We start from the raw sequence: 20,841 nt of genomic DNA on the forward strand, positions 1-20,841 counted from the left end.
TATAGGTTAAGGTAGCACACATGTTGCCTTTGAAACATTTTTGTGAAGTTCTGCTACTTCATTCAGTGCTGAGCTTTTGTTGTAAAACATATTTAAATATATATTTTGTGTAAATATCCTGTCTAAGGTCTTTCTTTGCACGGTTGCCAGTTTTAAATGCAAAGCATTGTGGGGTATGCTGGTTGACCTAATGTAGATTTAGACCAGATCTAAGAATATTTTTTGTCAGTTGATTGGATTGGGACTGCAGTCTGGACCGCCAGGCTCAATTTGGCTCTTTGATGTGCCAAAAAGGCACAATATGAGAATATTGGAAAAGAATTTGTACAAAATGTGATCCTACCCGAATTAATAATTTTGCCTTTGCAGGTGGTTCTCTGGACGTGTACAAAAGAATTCCAGAGCACGTGTTGGGGAGGATCGCAGTGGCAGTAAGTTTACATGAAATACACAAAACCTCTCTGTTAGTGGTTTGATTACTTCGTGAAAACCATTTGGACTAAGAGGTGTGCTCTGGAGTGTTTAGAAACATTTGAGTGTATCAGATTGTGATTGTCCCATATGTGCCTGGCATCCACAGATTTAAATGCTACCTGTTATTAATTTTATCAGATACAGAACCGGTCTTAGGAAAAAACTATTTTTTTATTGATTTATTAAAACAAAAGAGAACCACAGGTGTGAATTTTTCAATTAGCTTCTATTTGGTGAACTGATGGACAAAGTCAGTGTTTTTCTCCCCTTATCCTCCCCTCTTTCCCTTTCTCCCTCCCTTTCTACTCAGTTAAACCTAGCATTTAGATAGAAACGGCCTTGATGTTGATAAATGCATGTCTCTTTTTTCCACACTCATTACCCTCCTCACATCTTTGCCTCCTCTTTTCTGACCCCCCCCCCCAACTTTGTCCGTAATCAAACAATGACAGCTATTTAGTCAGTGTTAATTCTAATTCACAGCTTTCCCTCCTTTCCACTGTCACGGTTGTTAATTATCACAGAAGGAAAAGCACCCAAGTGGGTGTGAGTGAAGCTCGCAGTCGCTGCACTCACACCACCACCTTTTGAGACAGCAGGACTTCAAAGTGCTTTTGTACTTTCTTAATTTATTTTAGAGGTTGTCATGCATCAGAGATGGATGACAAAAGCTAGAGGCTAAAATCAGCTGTCACATCCCATAAATGGAAAAAGCAGTATTACACATTAAGAAACGAGTAATACCTAAACAAAAACATAATGATTATATGGCTGTATTAATCCAGCCAGGTGGGCAGCGTCCGCCACTGGCAAGGGCTGCCCCAAAAAAGGGCCACTACTCTCCTACCCACTCTGACTAAAGAGGTGTTGAGCAAAACTCTGAGGAGCGTCTCATCACTGAATTGAGAATTGCTGGTTTGCCTTAAAGGTCGGTCCAGTGAGCCTCTACTGAAGGTGTTAGCTTAAATCTGGTAACAAGCAAATTCACAAGGACTTTGCTTGTGTCTTGAGAAGTTGAAGCATTTATTCACTGACAATAAACTATACATGCACTGCGCTGCTACATTCACAGTATTACCACCAACTAAGTAACTTTATACTCTCCGTCACAAACATGCTTTCGCTCACTGTCGCTTACATGCATGTCTGTGTATGTGTATGAAACTATGAGAGGACGGTTCAGCAGTGTTTGCAGAAATTGAAATTTAAACCTTAAAAATGTAAAAATTTTCTCAGTCTCACATAAGGCACACAAATACAACTCAGTTATTCCTTAAAGGAGTTCACTACTTTTTAAGGACATTTAAGTTTTTAAATCACATTAAAAATATATTTATTTACAAAAAAAAAAATCTAAATCCCTGATGCTTTAGCCCAGGAAGAGTAAACTTAGACATGGTGGTCTGTTGGGCTTGTAATATACTAGGGGAACCCCTGGTTGCTCAGTCCCTCAATCTCTTGCTGTGCGTTATGGAACGTTGAGATCATTACAACAATCTAACAGAAAACAAAAGCCGAATTGTGAAATATATAGTCTACTTGTGCTACATTAGGGAGTTAGAGAACACAACAGGGCTTCACACGAACCGGCCAGTGTGACACTCCCATTGCTGGACAACCCTGTGGCAATTCACCCAGTGAATACGGCCTTACTAGGTGCCCTAACTAACTCAATGGATGTATTTCAGCGCAAAGGAGCCACAGCTCATTCCAGTGCTTCCTAATTGCTTAGCTCCAAATACACAAATCACCCCGTGAAGAGGTTGTGTGAGTACGAGTATTAAGTGAAGGAATTCTTATCAGAATAAATTGTCTCAAAATTGAGCATCACTTCCACTCTACCTTAACCAGTTCAATTCATTATTAAGCTCAAATATGTGCTGATGAAAAAAATAGAATGATGTTTAAGTGAATCTACTCTTTTTGTCTGTGTCTCTAGGTAGTCAAAGGCCTGACATATCTGTGGAGTCTGAAGATACTTCACAGAGGTGAGTAAGGCAGTGTGCGGGCTCTGTTATTAAAAAAAAAAGACGAAAAGAGAGTTGATGAAGACAAGCTGTAGAGTGCTGATGTTGCAGTTTTATCAAGCAGTTTGTCTCCGCAGATGTCAAGCCTTCCAATATGCTGGTAAACACCCGAGGACAAGTCAAGCTTTGTGACTTTGGTGTCAGCACACAGGTACACTGATTTGTTTGTGTGAGCATGGGAGAGAGAGAAGCTGCATCACCACAGTCGCGTGCGTGCGTGTGTGCGTGTGTGTGTGCGTGCGTGCGTGCGTGTGCGTGTGTGTGTGCGTGCATGCGTGTGCGTGTGTGCGTGTGTGTGTGTGTGTGTGTGTGGTCAGCGTTGCAATCACTGCATTCATTTTCAACTCAAATCATCAGTGATATCCCAAGGGTCTTCTTCTCACATTAACTCCCCCCCCCACCTTCATTATTCTGCAGCCTCCAAAAAATCACTGGTTATAATTATGACCTGCACACACACAACAGCAAAGCCTCATTGATATGTATTCAGTAGATGTGGGGAAAGCTCGTGTGGCAGACAATAGCCCTGTGTGTGTGTTTCCATTGTAATCATCAGGGACAGACCTTCAGCGTTTGCCAAAACATCAACCCTGAGGACTTTGTCTCCCTTTTCAACACACACACACAGCAATTTTTCCGTTGCAAATTGTTATTCATTTGTAACCTCCACTTCCTTGGAAGCTCCAAGGTGATTTTTACACCCAGAGTGACCTGAGTGAATAACACTAGCAGCATTGACTTGTCCTCTGTCTTTTTTAACTCTATTTTTCTGTTTATCTCTCTGTCACACATACACACTCTCCCTCCCACGCACACGCTGTAGGGCATGCTCAACAAAAAGCCTTAAGGGAACAGACACTCATTATCACAGTCCTGTCATTGATGGCATGCGCCATTGTATCCACACACACTCAGACTCACTAATGTCTCCTTGTCTTACTCCTGTTCCCTTGTGGGAGGAGTGAGAGCAGTCCAAAATATCAGCCTGTTATGTCAATAGATTTAGATAATGTAAGTTAGGTCCATCTTTTCTAACTCTCTAATATAGAACAATGAATTAATGAATCCTAGAAGTGATTTATAAGAGTTAAAGTAGCTTATTATGGTCAGTTTAATAGTCAGAATTTATATTGATATGCAGCATAATTAGTTGCTTAGTAATTCATTTATTTTGCAGTTGGTGAATTCTATTGCCAAAACATATGTGGGAACTAACGCATACATGGCGGTGAGTGACCCCTTAAGTTCAGTCTCATGTCAATTGATTTTAAAGTTTTATTAGTTAAGATATGAGTTAGTCTCTAAATTTTTCCTTACAGTTTTTGATGTATGTTTTTATTCCACAGCCGGAAAGGATATCAGGAGAACAGTATGGTATCCACGCAGATGTCTGGAGCGTGGGAATCTCTTTTATGGAGGTGCGACAATAAATATAAAATAAATGGCTTAAGACTTTAGCTGGCCCTTGTACACAAAAATGTGGGGAAAGGAGGGGTCACTAAATTATAGCTAAATTGGTCAATTTAATTTTTGATGCTGATGTCATATACTACATTATAAATCTAATTGATAAAATAATATATGTTAAGGTTGTCTGTTACTCATTGAGCAACGTCAGATGCATTTGTGTGCATCAGTGTCTCTTTCACAATAGGTCAAGTGCTTGACTGACACCCTGCTTTTTAAAATAACATTTTAATTTCAGTATAATATTCCCTGGCCTCTTGTCCTCCCACTGACACTATTGATTCTCCATCTGTTTCTGTCCACAGAAACTCCTTCTGCAATATTACAAATGATTTGAGCTTCTGCCTCACCTTTGTTTGCCAATAATGTTAAATATCATTACAATTATAACAATAATAGATGGGTTCAGAAGGAAGAAGCCATGTCACAGTTATTGACGTGATCTCTGTGTGATAAAGATAGAGGGTTTTATTGCAGTGGACCCCCCTGGACCTGTTGTCTTTATTTCCAGCAGTGGATGTGTGCATTAAGCTAAATGAAATGTCTTGCAGTGCCACTCAATTTAGATTGATCTTTAGCCTACTAGTTGGTCTATTTATGTTCAAGGAAAGACTGTGAGCGTTTTGTCGTTTTAATAACTTAATGTTGCCAATAAGCTGCTCTTGACCAAGATGAAAAATGTCCACACCGAGTGACTTGCCAAATGTCATGGAGAGCTGTCACGCAACCCCCCAGCCAAAATAAAACCCATACACACATTACATACTACCATCCCACAGTCCTGTCCCGTGTCTCCTTATCCCTCTATTTTGTTCTCTGCAGGTGGTCATCGTGGGGGGGTTATTAACTAATAGCGGATGTTGTTTGATGAGGAAGTGTTATCAGCAGGCGGACACTAAGCTTACCTCCAAGACAGAAAGTCTCAAGTTCTGTACGCTTCAGTGGCTTTAGCATCATTTTCCTTCTTTGTCTTGGATTCCCTGTCATTACATGACATGCCATGTGGCAGTGGAAAGGCATGTATAAATTAATGCATGTGTATATAGACAGGGGGTGGACACATTATCATGATTACCTGTATAATCTTAACTCTGAAAACACCAAGCAGTGACAAAGTGCAGTCGTGCAATGTCTATGGAAAGCTGCAGTGGCCGCTCAGAGCCTACGGTCTGTGAGCCACAGTCCGCTGTGAAGTGCAGCCAAACTAAAAGTTGGGGGACAGTTCATTTTTAGCTGCAGAGTGCAGCCAGATAATATCCTCAGCCAACCAGCAAGTCCTGTGACCCCTGGTTCATGTTGACCTATGTTTAGAATCAGAATCAGAAAACCTTTAATGTCCCGCCGACAGGGAAATTTGTTTGTCACAGCAGCGACAGAATATTACAAGCAGAAACATATTACAAAATAAGATAAAAGATAAAAAAAATTGCAAAAATAAGAAATAAAGTTGCATTTAAAAAGGGAAGAAATAGAAGTAGAAATAGACATATATACATATTCACATGATATGAAAAATTGAGTTTGCCGCTGGTTGGTAGAAATGCCGCTGGTTGGAGAAATGTGGTCACCACTCTGAGGTCCCTACTGTACACGGTCAAACAGTATCTGTAAGGAGTAGGAGTAGGAATTCCCAGGAATACACATCCAAACTATTTCCAGAGAAATATAATAACAGGAAAACAGAAAAAATTCTATATTACTAAACAAAATAGGCTTATACTGCTACTACAGAAATGTGTAGGTCCTTTACGTTAGTCTTTTAGACCGGGGGACACGGTACAGCCAGAACGCAGTGCAGGTCAGCATGAATCAGCAGCCTCTCAGCGCTAATGGAAGATGTACTGTAATGCGATTTTTGACTTTTGCTTTAACGAATGTAATTAGTTATGGATGGACTAGTTAATTCCAAGATCTAGGTATTGCATCAATTCCTCAAGGGCCTTGTACTTGATTTTCCAAATCTATTTTTAAAATGCAACGCTTCTTCCTGCAGGAATAATGGTGCACAGCAATACAGCCTACCCAACACCTACTGCTTATTCTCAATCAAAACAGTCACAGTTCCCCTCTAAGGATATAGTTTTTCACGACCACATCTTCAAAACATTGTTTCCTTCCTGTTAATGATCAGTCCAGCTGTGGAGAACATCCACTCTGCTGTCACAGAGGTGGCAGGGACTGGCAGGTGCTGCTTTGACACAATGCAATTTTTCTAAGGACGAATGCATGGCTCACAGAAACGAGCTTCTAGCTTGTTGACATCCATATTTTCGAGCTATTCCTCCCTGAAGAGGGTGTTCAGTGCCTCGACGTTGCGGCCCCGAATGTCACTGCTTTCTCCCTTCATGTTGTCTGGACCTTGCACAATAACCCTGTCATGTAGGTCATACAACTTCTCTGATGATGAGGCGAAGCGCTGGTTCCAAAAATCAAAGGTGTTTGAGTCACGGGTCAAGCGCAGAAGCATTTTTTGATTACCATCAAGTTAATTTGAAACGAAGACTACTTGAGGAATCGATCACTCACGCCCATCCCTAGGTCTTACAATGAAAAAAATTGTCATATCACTTCCATGAGGCTGAGCAGACAATTACGTTGGCATTTCATGATTATCTCAGCTAAGTTCAAGCTACATACAAAGTTATGTTCATTCTAATGTTGATTTACATAAACTGACTTCTTTTGTCTTTATAATTATTAGTAGCACCATATAATACACTAAAGCGTTTAGGTTGGGAACCCATAGGGTTATGCATATTTCTCCTTTACACTTTTAGTATATCTTGAAATATCAACAACATAATATTTGGAATGTAGCTGAAATTATACCTTTAGATACAAGTACATTTCTCTGGGTTCCCGCAATCATTTTTTTTTGCTCCCAGGACAGAAAGTATCGAATTTTCTTCTTGTTCCGAGGGTGGGTAGAATCTTAGCCACAGCCTAAAATAAGAATATAAAGTTACTTATTGTTAGCTGCACTAATGCGAGTTTTATGGAGGTTTGATTCAAAAGTATTCCTTTTTATAGGCATGTTGATATTACCCCACGAGTATGTTTATTATTTCTAAATATCAAGAATAATCTAACAGTATCTTATAACTGTTATTATTTCTTTTTTCTTTACACAGTTGGCGCTGGGCATGTTCCCCTATCCACAGGTGAGTCACTTTCACTGTTTAGTTATTTGTATTTGAGGCTAATTGTTTTTATCAATTTTCAGATTTTTTCAAAGGGTCTTTGGCTTGATCGTATTGGATTACAGTTAAAAAAAATACATATATACATATATATATATAATTTTTTTTTTCTATACCAATGAAATTTCCCCATGATTCCAAAACATCAAACTCTCTCAAACATTTTATTTTTATTTAGCTGTAACTATTATATGAGGCACTGATATTACCCCTGCATGAGAGTTAAAAGTCTGTTGACCTGGAAATATAACTTTCTGTCATCTATATTATTTTCTAGATTAGCTGTTCACTATTGATATATAACTTTAAATGTATAAATCTACTCTTTAGTGTTTTCCCCTCATTACACTAAGTTAAAATCCTGCTCAAATGTAATTGCCGACCTCTGAAGTGACTTCCCAATCCCATCAAGTCTTAATTAGCCCTTTAAGATGGTTTTATCTCACTAATCCCTAGCCAAGCAATCTAAATCTGGTTACCTCAGGTTACCTCCTGGCCGCTTGTCTTCATGAACGATCAAATGAAGACATTGTTCTTAGAACTACATTGTGCTTGTGTGAAAATGATTCTGTGTAAACCTGAATTATATCATAGAAATATGGTGGTTTTTAATTTCAATTTTAACGTAAGGAAACTAGCGAAAACTTTCCACTTTTTGTTTGATTAACAAGGGAAATAAACCTTGCCTGTGTTCTTCATATTGGCACATTTGACCATTTTCTGAGCCTGCAGGCTTAATGTATGCGACACCGGACTTCTCCACCAGTCAAATGAAACCTCATTGCGGTTGATTAAAGAAGCAGCATGTGCTCTAACCACTGTACTATATGATCAGGGATTGCCTAATTGACTGCTTTTTTCACAATGTCAACTATCAATTTACTAAACATTAGAGTTGGATTTCGTATAAGACTTAAAATCTCAGCATCTATGTAAGACAATAGTCGGATACTACCAAAGTGAACAGCCATCTGTGAGACGGATTACAGTTGTGATGTAGCTATTCACTTGTTTTCTGTATTGATCGTTAATTCTTGAGCCATAATGAAAAGCATTATACAAGCCTTTGTGCACAGGAGCAAAGTAGTGTTTGTATAACACTCAAATACAGTGATGTAAAAGTCACACAATGATCAATCTGTGTGTCTACTTATTTGGAGCGTATGTGTGACTATAGCCTAGGGCATGTCTGATTTTAGAGCACTATTCCTTCATTCAATGCTTCCATTATCATGTTAATTGTAAGTGTATCTTTGCAAGTGAATGGTATTTTAATCAACCCTCATTGATAGAAATAAGATAGACAAAATATCAGGAATGCCTCTCAGTTTATAGTTTAGGCTCTCCACAGTCACGCAGCTTTCCTCATCTCAGTGTTAATTTTCCCCTAACTCCATATGGTACTGCAGACAGTTCACCTGCAGGCTGTAGCAGAGCAGTGTGGCGAGAGCACTCGGATCCAGCTCGTCAGGCGCAGCCAGCCAAAGTCCTCGGGCCTAAGCTGTCATTTTTGCAGACGCTGGCACAGCTGTCTGTGCAAAAAACCCCTGCTACACTTCACAGAGAACATTTTAGTACATACTGAGGGAGAAGTTGGAGAAGATGTAAGAGAGAGAGATTGGAAGAGAATCAGTGTCATCTGATATGCCACTCATGTTAGTCGAAGACTTAGGATGAGTTGTTAAAGTTGAATTTGGTTATGAGGCGTTCATGATTTTCACTTTAGAAAAGCCAGTTTTAGCATTGTTTGGAGTCTTTTGTTCACCTTTTACATGCTGAGAAAGTGTGTGTTCTTGCTATTTGCTTTAATTTGTTGTTAGTTGACGCATTATCCCTCATTCATTCTTTTGTGTATAGATGCACAGTGGAGTCATCACTTAATGTTTGTCATGATTAGAGATGGTCTCTTTAATTCCTCTTCACCACATGTCGGGATTCATTTGCGTCCTTTGTCAGGAGTTAATGGAGTTTTTGCACGGCTCGCTCTAAAAGTCTTTGAAGACACCAGACCTGATGTGATGTGTATACAGCCGCCAGCACTATTGCTTCTGATTGATTTGCTTGCTCGATGGTTGTTTTTGTTTCTCTGTATTTTGTCGTATTTTTTCAAATTTGAATGAATTTTTGGTTGAAATACCATGTCAGTTATTTGTGTGCATTTTTCAGGAGCTTCCATTGCACATCACTGCATCCGTCAAAAAGCATGACGCATTCCCTTTGTTACTTGTTTTTTCTTCTCAAAGGAAATGGAAAGAAAATGCTATTGTACTGTATGTGGTGTAAACAATGTTTGCTGTAATTTTGCAGCACACCACACCAGCTCTGAACTTTTACACCATATGTGGTCAAATGCCCCCGTTTCAGAAATAATTTAGTGTGTTAGGCTTCCCTTTAAAAATGATCAGAAAAGATATTGACCCTTCCTTTTTAATCTTATGTAAAGCTACAGTACATTTGTCACTATTCATTACCATGTTGTCACCCAAACATTTTTCAATAATGCGCATGGTCTGCACTACCTTGTATTTGGTCTCCCTCTTTCATTTATGAATGATAAATTATTTTTAAGATGTAATATTTTGACTTTAATAGAACTTACTCTATTGCAAATCTATTTACCACTCAGTGAATCTAAGGTAAGCAGTATTGACACGTTTGGCGTCTAATGAAGGGTTTTCCTAGCCTGGCTATTGTCGGACCAAGTTCAATCTACGATTGTACGTTGGTCTTGGAAGGCAGCTGTCATTTTCTTCAGCACAAGAGGCGGGCGTAGTTTAAATGGCTGCACACAACTGGACAGTCCTTCAACCAATCAGACCAACGATGATGCACTCCATTCGTTTGACCACCAACTGGTGGATTAAACTTTTACCAAAACCAATCGGCAGTAAAGCAAATACATCCTTTCTGCGGAGGAATTACTCCAGAGCAAGTTTCTGCTCAGTTTTCAAAGTAAACTTGCCAAGGAAATCATTTAAAACCGCAGGGACAGCTGCATCAACAGGTAGCGGTTGCTGCTTTTCGGTGGCCGCCATGTTGAATGTAAATTGTAAACATAGAACTGCTTAAGCCTGTGAATATTCTCATTTGTCCAGGTCATCTTTATCCTCAAAGCAATTTCAGTCAAAAGCAACTGGACTTGGTTGTTTGTCTAGGAAGACCTTTCACCTCTAATCCAAGAGGCTTCATCAGTTCATGTACGCATCTGACCAGGCTTGGACTGGTCTAATTAACTGGTGTGGAGATCCAGGTATTTAACCTCTAACAAGGCCGATGATGTCACTGAAACCCTTTGTGCCACAAGTGCCAACAACCGTCGTTAGAGTGGCAGTCGTTGGTGGGAAGTTGGTTTCGGCTTTGTTAGTACTCTAGTGAGTCTTAATGGAGGCCATTTGTTCTTAGAGGTTAGATTGTTGAATCTCCTAGGAAGGGATGAAAGGGCAGCATTGTAAATTGGAGATAAGTGGTGTTTCAGACCTCCTCCTCTGTTTAGAGATGGTTTCTCCACTTTAACATAGATGGCTTCTTTCACTCCTCTTTCAATCCTCTGTCCTCTCTGTCCAAGATTTGGACATTGTTGTCATCAAAGGAGTGGGCTTTCTCCTTGAGGTGTAAGTGGACAGTGGAGTCCAGGCCTGAGGAGTCAGCTCTCCTGTTTTGGGTGTGTTTATGCAGTGGCTGTTTTGTTTCTCCAATGTAGTGATCTTTGCCACTTCCCAACTTCCCACCAACGACTGCCACTCTAACGCTGGTCGTTGGCACTAGGAGCACAAAGGGTTTCAGTGACATCATCGGCCTTGTTAGAGGTTAAATACCTGGATCTCCACACCAGTTAGTTGAACCAGTCCCAGCCTGGTCAGATGCATACATGAACTGATGAAGCCTCTTGGATGAGAGGTGAAACGTCTTCCTAGACAAATAACCAAGTCCAGTTGCTATTGACTGAAATTGCTTAAAGGATAAAACTGCATGCAACGCTTCTCTGTCCTCATCAGCTTTAACCAGCCAATAGTGCGCCAGGTGAAAAAAGCTTGCTTGATGATTGGATCCAGAAAAAAGGGATAGGAAACAGGAGGAATAGACCTGCTCTTTTCCAGACCCTTGTGCGGGGCAAATTCAAATCACTGGTAGAAGGGGGTGGGGATAGCCAGTCTAGGGTTTTCCATTTGAAGGAGATCAGAAAAGAGCTGCATAATCCAAGGGTAGTTCTCAGGCTGACAGAGTGACTTAGAGAGAAGGACCTCTTGCCCGTTTTCCCCTCTTTATAGTGATATCTCCATGGTGCAAGAGTGGGACTGCCCTTGCCCACAACCAGACCAGGCACGTCAACCTTTGTTGAAATTGGCAATTTTGATTAAAAAAGAAAGCCTTTTGTAGGACTTTTCGTATTCCTTACCTTTGAAGAAATATCTTTGAAATTCTTAAGGAGGGAAAAGTCATCTGATCTTTAAGAATTATTTATTGAGTTGCTCTTGAAAGGAACAGAAATCATTTGACGTTTAAAATTGTGAATTACTTTTTTTCACATTGAGCCCACTGTGATATTTTCAAATAATGTAAAAAGCTTGTGGCACACACATTGTCACAAAACCACTTTTGACAGGGCTCTCCAGCTCAGAGAAAGAAGAAGATGATGCTTTGCACAAGTGCAGTCATTAATTAGAGATACATACACACACACAAACACACACACACACTCACAGCTATTTACAAACAGTCCTGTAGGACGCGGGTAACTTCCCACCTTCTGCAGCAAACACAACCTCAGTTTGCACCCCTTAGATCGTACCATTATCTGCATGTTCTCCCTGAGGGTAAACATTGTTTGATATGACATTTATACTTAGGAAGATTTTCAAATGATGCCTGGTTTCACAAAATTTATTTCAGACTAGTCTTTAGTTTTAGGCCAGTGTTACAGTAAAACTGCCATCACTTGGATGAATTTAGACGTCCGTCTAAAGTCTGAATAGCGGCTAGATCTAAGACAAAGTCAAAGTCCATTTTTGTGAAACTAGCCCCTGCTATCAGAAGAAAATGTGAAAAAGACATCATGGAAGTTTTTTTAAGTATAGATGCCATTTTCATCAATGTTTACCCTCAGGATGAACATGCGGTTAATGAATGAATGTCTACCAGATAATCAACGCACAGGGATGAGAGAAAGGGGAAAGAAACTGAGGCGTTTTTAAACCTCTCTTTTTGTTATGTGGTCAAGCTACCTAGTACAAAAAGAAATAGGTGCTCAATTATGCTTGAATAAGTTGGTCTCTTACTATCCAATTTCAAACCCTGGAGTAGCATGCAATTTTGTCCTAGTAATTATTTCTGAACAAATTAGTTTTCCATAGTTCCCTTTAATGTGTCTGGTTCAGGCAAAACTGGATATAGAGGCAGTTTAGGAGTCTCTTGGTGTTTGCAGAGTGTGAAAACCTGTATTTAATTGAGTGAATCAATAAGTGCTCTAATGCACTGTCAAAACCCCTGAAGAAATGAGCAATTTATTTACCAAGTATTCTTAGACATTTAGCTTAACCTAGTCGTCAGGCCTTATATCACGAAGTCTGTATGAAGTTAAAAAATTTGGGGTTTTCCGCATTTAAACGGATTGTCACAATTAATACACGTCTGCGGGGCTCTAATGGGGAAGAAGTTTCATTGCAGTGTCTTTGACATTATGAGGCCATGTCTAGATCTTCCAAATAAAAAGTTCATATTCTAGCTCATACCGTATTTATAAGAAATCAAACATTTCACATGTCTTGACTGTGAACATAGAAAGTGCATGTTGTATGTCTTAGATTTCTGTTTCTATGTTTTGTCTCTTCTGAACAGTAGTTATTTCGGGTAATTTTTTCCACACCTTGAAAGATCTTCTCTTAAATCTCTTGTATCTGTTCCTGTTTTGTTTTGTCTGAAAAATCATCATCATCTTTAACCCTATTATCATTATGTATGTAGGTAGCTCACCGTGTCCTGGCCTGTTTATTGTCAGTGTTGCACCTGTGAAATTGACTCATTGAGCATGCTCATTACAGCGCTTGCTCATACTGTTTGTAACAGTTATCCCAGCACATCTAGATAACCTGGAGGGTATGAATAAAGTACTACTCTGAAAATTAGCATTTGTGGATCTTTTACCCCCATTCTCCACAAATGAGAACAAGGCCATTAACATTTGTGTGTTTTCATTATGTAAATGGTGTTAATGCATACTCACAAATTGCCAACAGGAAAGCAATAATTTTCTCCTCGTGATCATAATGTGTCCAAGTGCATCGTCTTGATTATGACACTCTAATTACATATTGCCTCGTCCCCTCTTCTCTGTCTTGCCCTACAGATTCAGAAGAACCAAGGATCCTTAATGGTAAGTTTTATTGCATTAGAATAGTAGGAAAGGAAATAAAAGGGTCTCCCACTCTGTAGTCTGTTACTCTTGGTTGGCTCTCTCATTTGAAAAAATACACTCAAAATTGCATTTTTGCAATGACATATTAGACCATGCTTAAACTGCTGGTATTACATTAGGTGCCATTACGGAATAATAAAAACATGCAGGAGGTGAAAGATTTCTTTGCCTGATCTTGCTGCGTACTTTGATTTATCTAAGTAGATACTTTTTTTGGTCACACTATTGATTTTCCCTATTGCCAAGAAATTTCATGTAGGCTGACATGTTTTTTTTCATCTCCCTGTGTCTCTCCTCTTCCAGCCTCTCCAGTTACTGCAATGCATCGTTGATGAGGTGAGTCGTCGTCTTATGTGCTTTTGCATCTAAAGTCAGTCCTAATGGCCCGGAAAGCTTATATTTTGTTTCCTAATGAAGCAAACCACTCAGGCGGCTTTTCTCCCCACTCACTCAACCCTTCACCCTATGCAACTGCCTCAGGCAATACACATATGCACACCCACATTACTGTAGAGGCTGGACCTGTCATGAGTGACACACACATGCACACACAGCAACACAATTCTAAATTCTGTGTAGTACAGAGCCAATACCAAAGTGTTTGTTTAACCAGGACTATTCTTATGATTGCACTGGGTGTTTGTTTCTGTATAAAAAGGTTTAACACAAACACAAAATTAAACCATCAACCACCATACACTATCCATCTAATAAGTAACATATTTATGTCATAGTAGGCACACAACATATAAACATACATGAGTATAAAAGCAACAAATCAGCAACAGAGACAAGATTGACATACATCGTTTTGTAAGCTGTCATTTTAACCATCATATCTCTCTTTCATTCAATTTCTTTCCAAAAATTTCGCAGCTCCATACTTGTGATTGATTTTAACATTTAATTCCAAAATTGAACAAGTGTCATCATAAAATTAGACAGAGCAGTGGCACAAGTATATTGTGAAATGTGCCATTAACCTTTTCAGTGATGCCTTCCATATTTATGACACCTTTTAGACCGACTTAACCTAGGTACCATCTGATACTGAAATGCTCCCTCTCCTCCTCACACACAGTTTTATGTTTCTTGACGTATGAACATGCTATTTTTGGTGTATGTGTATCTGCCCATATTTTCATCAAAAAGAGCAGTCACAACCTTTCCCTCATCTCTTTCTATTATTTATTGTTTGCTGACATCCACTGGTAGCAGAAATACCACTATGCCTTTCTAGCCTTAAACTAGTCTCCCAAACGCCATCACCAGCTATATTGCAAATTTAACGTACAATGTCACTTGTCCTTAACTGCCTAAAGATTTGGCCGTAATTAATAATTAAATGCTTTTGGTTGTAATGGATTGACCCGAGCTGAACTGTTCATTAGTCAGCTAGACAGAGGCATCACTCAAAACAATGTTCCCTGTGCCTTGCCCTGTTCTTCCCCTTGAGGCAAGTGAACATTTATATTGTCCCTTGTGAGTCAGCACTGCCTTACTGCCCAGCTAATGCAGTGCTTTGGAGGAAGAAACAAGCAGTTAAGCATTTGGAAAGATGGAGTTGCTCAGAGATGTTGTAAAGGTTGAGGACTGCACTAGAGTCAGGAAGTGTATACAGGTAAATGTGTAGTAGAATACCCAGAGAAGTGCTCTATCTTATGGCGTTTGCATCATACTCAACTTGGCGCACCAGCCCAGCAGGGGTTTGCTTTTCCACTGCAGCGGCTACCTGCTTAAAGATGGGTCTTCAGTGGCGGGGCTTTTCGGAGGCTATACGGAGCTTTGGTTGCTTTGCCGTTTTTGGATCTTTAAACATCAATATTCTGAAAGTATTTCTCATGTCAGAGAAATGACAGTGAATCTTTTTTTATGGATGTTACTTTCATACAGTCAGTGATGTCATGTTTTTGTTCCAGGGTCAACAGCTCTGTGTGCTCCTGTTGTCTGGCAAAGGGTAGCAGTTTTGGCACGATGGTCTGCCGGTATAAAATATCCTTATTTTTAGTTTGATAAAATGCTCTCGGATTTAAGGAAAGGCTATTTAGGATATTTAATACAGACATTCCTGTTGCTATTTAGAAGCTGGAAAGCTTTAGGAGCAGTGGTAACACAGTTGATAAACACCTTTAATTTCCTATAACACCATCGCAATACAAGTCCCTCATTGTTTTGTTGTTTACAAAGCAACTATATCAGGAAATGTTTGGTTTCCATCAGCTGTAACTCAACACTTAAAAAAACATTCTCTCTCGTCTCCGGCACAAACATGTTTTTAGTGTTGCGACACACCCTTAACTCCACTTAACTAGTATCTTCTCATCTCGTTTGGAACCTCAACCACCGAGGTAATACTAAAAAAAAAGTAACAGGTAGCAGGTACAAATTTTCGGAAAACTAAAAGGGAGTGAGTCAAGTCAAGTGGAGTGGAAAAGGGCCAGTTTGTTGCCAACTCAGACCTCATACAACTGATGCTAGAGTTTGTTCTTCTTAAATTTTTCTTGATCTGAGCTCAGCATTTGACAGTTTTTGGGTCCTCTCGAGAAAAAGGTTGGCATCAGGGATACTGCTTTAGACTGGTTCAAATTGTATTTATCACACAGTTCTTATTCAGTAATGTCAAGGAGACCTCCTGTTCTGTGGCCCGCCTGACCTGTGGTGTTCCCCAAGGCTACATCCTTTGCCCCTTGTTGTTCTGCATATACACAATGCCACTGGGACATAAACATAAAAACAAAATTCAGTTCCATTGTTTTGCGGATGATACACACATTTATGTCCCATTAAAAACCATTGAAAAAAGCAATGATCATCAGTTATTGTCAGGGTAAATTAATAAACACTATCTCACACCTTCAGCTGGTCAAAATGAAACTGCAGGGCTTTTAGACAAGATCATATCAGCCAAAATTTGTTTTAGCCTCTCTTAACTGGTTACCAGTAAAGTGCGGCTAAATTACCAGTAAGTTTCAGAAATGGTTTCAAGTTTTGAATGATTACCTTTTTAAAGTACTTGATGGTTTAGTTCCCAGTTATTTTGCTGAATCCCTACTCCCAAACTGTATGAGCCAGAGTGCAGTTTCATATCCTCAAGCAGGGCTCTGCTGGCTGTTCCTAAGTCCCGACTCAAGACAAAGGTTTGGAAAAGTGTTCTATAAATAAAGTTTATTATTATGGTACTACTTGTAGAATTTACAGGCATCATAGGTGAGCACTGATCCTATGGAGTAGTTAATTTAAGGCAAGGCAAGTTTATTTATATAGCATTTCTTACACAGAAATAATTTAATGCTACAGTATTTTTAATTGAGCTAGACACACCTGACTTCAACATCATGACAGGTGTGATAAATTATACCTGGCTCATTGACATTTAGTAAGTATTGCCCAATAGTACATACTGTAGATGTGAGCCAAATACTTTTTTCTTTGGTTGTGATGCTTTGATTTTGTGTGTAACTTATCCACCGGGGTTTTGAAAGTTGCTTTAATGGCTGAATGAGTAATAGGCTCCTGTGAGTGGATCATTAATATTATTGTAGCTGGAGGTATGTGTGTGTGGTGGTGGTGGTGGGGGTCAGTGTGTAAGAGTCTGCCTCTCTCCCGTACACACACACACACACACACACACACACACACACACACACACACACACACACACGTGTGGCTGAGAAAGACCAAATAAATAAGGAGATGAAAATACAAATACAAATGTGTCTACACAAGGGGACAAAGGAGAGTGGCCTTGAAAATAATGACTTCAACATAGATAAATGTAATGTAACCAAGAGAAAAGGTGGCCTTAAGTCACACCTTACCATATTTCCGAGGCAGTTCACCCAACTTAAAAAATAATACATTTTCTCTATTACCTAGCGGTATCCAGCCATACAAATTCTGTTGAAATTTCAAAAGCAATGTCTCTTTGTAAAAAATGGTGATCCGGTTTACCTGGATAATTCACAGAGCGAGCTGTCCACAGCTCCTTGGTAAAAAGTAGAAAGAATTAAAAGAACTGGATTCATACCCTCTGGGATTGAGTCACACAAAAGAGAAGTTATACTGTGGGCTTAACAAAAACAATATTTAATGAAGAACTTGCTTTTAACCCACAAGATTAGTTGAGAAGATCGAAACCTGGAGCTCTAAAAGATGAGGGTTTCTGAGTCCGCTTTGATATTTTTTTGTATCATTGAAACCTAAGGAGACTATAACTCCACAGCTGTATCATGGCTTTACAATATGAAGCCACTTTGTAGGACATCATACGTGTAAGTACACTGATATTTATAAGTGTTGTGTACATGCATCAACAATTCAAGTAAGAAGGGGTTATCTTGAGGACAGTATGGTAACTCATGTAGTATGTCCAATTTAAGTGAATTTAACTATTCTACATTTTAAGTGCCTTTAGACAGTTAGAAATGATCCGGTGTGTTTTTTAATGTTATTTGGTATTAATGTATGACACAGGAAAATGCTCCCTTTATTCAGCTTAGGTCTTGAACAAAAAGTTCTCTGTAGTTGTTCTACCCATCTGTCCATTGTCCACCCTCATTAATGTGCCTCTCTGCTCTGTTTCTTCTATAGCAAGTGGCTCCACTAATAAAGAACTCCCACTTTATTTTCAAGCCTGTAATTACTGATCTAATTTTGCCTAATAATTGCTTCATGGCAATGACATGTATATTTACTTGTACCCTTGTAACCTCGTAGTGTGTGTTCTCTTAGTGCAGCACATTGACAACCAGAGGAATAATTCACGCAGACTAGCCACTTTCATCAGCCTGCTAGTCTTTTGTGCCATCGCCTGCTGCCACATCAAAGCTGCAGCAGTGTTGCTCTCAGCTTCAGAAATGAATACATGCATAAATGTGTGTTTGTTTGTGGCTGTAAAAAAGGTGCATGCAAATATATGGGGAAAGTGCAGGGAGATATTTTGTATCAGATTTACTCTACACAACACATAAATTGGTTGTGTAGTCAACACTTTGCACAAACTGTGGGTCCAATTGTTTGCGTGCGTGCATGCATACACCATAGTACAGTGGTTGCAAATTATTTGGTGCTCCCCCTCTAAACAGAGTGTACTCTCAGACTTGTGGTGTGCATTGCTCAAGGGCATTTGTTTGTGCATGCCTGTGTGTGTCTGTATGTGCTATGATATATTGCTCATCCAAGCGGCGGCGGCAGCACTGTGAAGTGCAGTGAGATTAGAAGGGAACCCATTCCTTTGTTAATTTAAATGGGATCATGCATCATGCTTTGCGGGAGGCTGCCGATCAGAGCATTAAGGAATAGCGAACACTGCCCAGAGGTGTTTTTAATGGCACAGCAGGGCTTCAGATGTAAAGCGGTTTTATTCTCTGCATTTGAATAAATGTCTGGTTGTGGAACCAGGCTTTATGATTTTTGTACAGATCTTGAGTAGTTTGTGTATTTTTTTAACAATATCTTTGTCCATGTCATTGGATGTCAGGGATTAATATAAATTATGCAGGATTTACACATATAGTTTGCCTAATGGTCAACTTAGTTTTGATGTTGTCCAATTGTACCTCTTTTATTTGAGGGAATATCTGTCTTATGTACATGTTGGTGTGCCAGGTTGATTATATTTCAGAGCAATCAGGGTTACATTCATGACAATTTGATTTGATCCAGAGTTATTGGTGTTTTACTTAATGCCATTTTTCACATTTGTGAGGAATGAGCCTGTCTATGTTGACATTGACATATACAGTACATTGAACAACAACAATTATTGATTTAGATTGTACCACCTTTTACCATAATACTTATGTCCATCATTTAATTATTTTTAATGAATGTGTAACTTAAACCCTGTCTCTTATCATTGTTGTTCTATTTCAATTTCTATATTTATTTGTACATTTTGCAAAACATACATTTTGACGCTAAAAATAGGAAAATGCTAATGCTGTTTTTTTTTTCACAAACCAATTCATAGTTGGCTCTCTTGTGGAGTTTACTGGCATTGAAACAAAGAAAATACAAATATTAATTTGATAATGCTGTGTCCATGCAGTGGTCCGCGTTTTTTCTCAAAGGATATCTAAGTTATAAATAAGTGTAAACATTAACCGCTACAAATGATATTGAAAGAAGCGGACTGAGAGTAAATAAATGGATGGCGTAATGAGGTGAGGGGCAGTAATAGAGGTTGAGTCTGTACTACATGACACGGTTCATAGACTCTCCATTGACAACATGTCACAAGCCTGACACACACACAAACACACCCCTTTTGTTCATTTTGACATCACGATTTAGTCTCAGTCCTTAGATGAAATGTCCCTGTGAGTTTTATTAACATTTGGTCACCCTCATATTTTGAGTCAATTTTAGCCTCTTGTTAATAAATGTATTATTAACAACACCGGTGCCTGTTATGCTAAGAGCCCACTATCTGATTATCCACTCGCTGATAACTTTTGGAGCCAGCTCCGAGGCAAATCTGGGTTAGTTCGGCCATATTGTATTATTATTGGTGTATGACTTTAAAAATAAATAAATAAAATGCTGGAAATGTGTCTGATCTGCTGTAAAATAATGTAATGTAATAATAATAATGATTATTATAATGTCATGATTAATAGTAAAGTAGCCAGTTCAGCCATGAAACATGGCTGATGAAAACTAAGAATAACATAAAAACTTGCACATCACAAGTTCATGGCTTCTTCCCATCTCAATTCAGCAAGATGCAAACTAAAAGAACATAGTAATAAGGCCGTCATTTTGATCTCAACTACACACCTGTAATGTTTCTTGACTGTATCTTGCATTATTGCGATGCTATCGTACTGACAAAATGAAAAATTCCTGCATTGCCTGTACGGTTGTTTAAAAACCTGCAATGAAGGGCAAAAATGTCACTCTTTCCCTGAAAGAAATTGTTTCTTCAACATAATGAGGCAGACTGCACAACGCGTTCTCACACACCTTAGGGATGTCAAAAATGGATTCATAATCAAGAAGTGTACATGAATCACCACCATTCAGAAATGTAGCCTTCATCTGAATGGCTTAACATAGTTTATAACACCTTGTTCTGTGCCCAAGTGCACCTTCAGGTATCTCTTGAGATTTAAAGTATTTGAAAGTCTTGCAGTTTTCTCCCAACACCGTAACACTCACACTCTCTCCACAGCATTATACTGTAAGTAAAGTAGATCCAAACATCAACCTTTTTTCACCTTCACCTTCTTTCTATCAAGCCTCGTTGCTGCCCTTATGC

The 20,841-nt window shown here is 39.1% G+C and overlaps 1 protein-coding gene across 1 annotated transcript in view; it reads left to right on the top strand.

Moving 5' to 3' along the window:
• map2k5 (mitogen-activated protein kinase kinase 5) overlaps positions 1-20,841 on the top strand; it is a 63,462-nt gene that overhangs the window by 23,889 nt on the left and 18,732 nt on the right. Inside the window, exons 12-19 of the mRNA XM_083916864.1 lie at positions 370-431; positions 2,414-2,462; positions 2,579-2,652; positions 3,679-3,729; positions 3,848-3,919; positions 7,100-7,129; positions 13,512-13,538; positions 13,884-13,916. Coding sequence (XP_083772990.1) covers positions 370-431; positions 2,414-2,462; positions 2,579-2,652; positions 3,679-3,729; positions 3,848-3,919; positions 7,100-7,129; positions 13,512-13,538; positions 13,884-13,916 — 398 coding nt within the window. The remainder of the gene's footprint in view (positions 1-369; positions 432-2,413; positions 2,463-2,578; positions 2,653-3,678; positions 3,730-3,847; positions 3,920-7,099; positions 7,130-13,511; positions 13,539-13,883; positions 13,917-20,841) is intronic.

This window comes from Echiichthys vipera (genome assembly GCF_963691815.1).
Source record: "Echiichthys vipera genome assembly, chromosome: 1".
NCBI lineage: Eukaryota > Metazoa > Chordata > Actinopteri > Perciformes > Trachinidae > Echiichthys > Echiichthys vipera.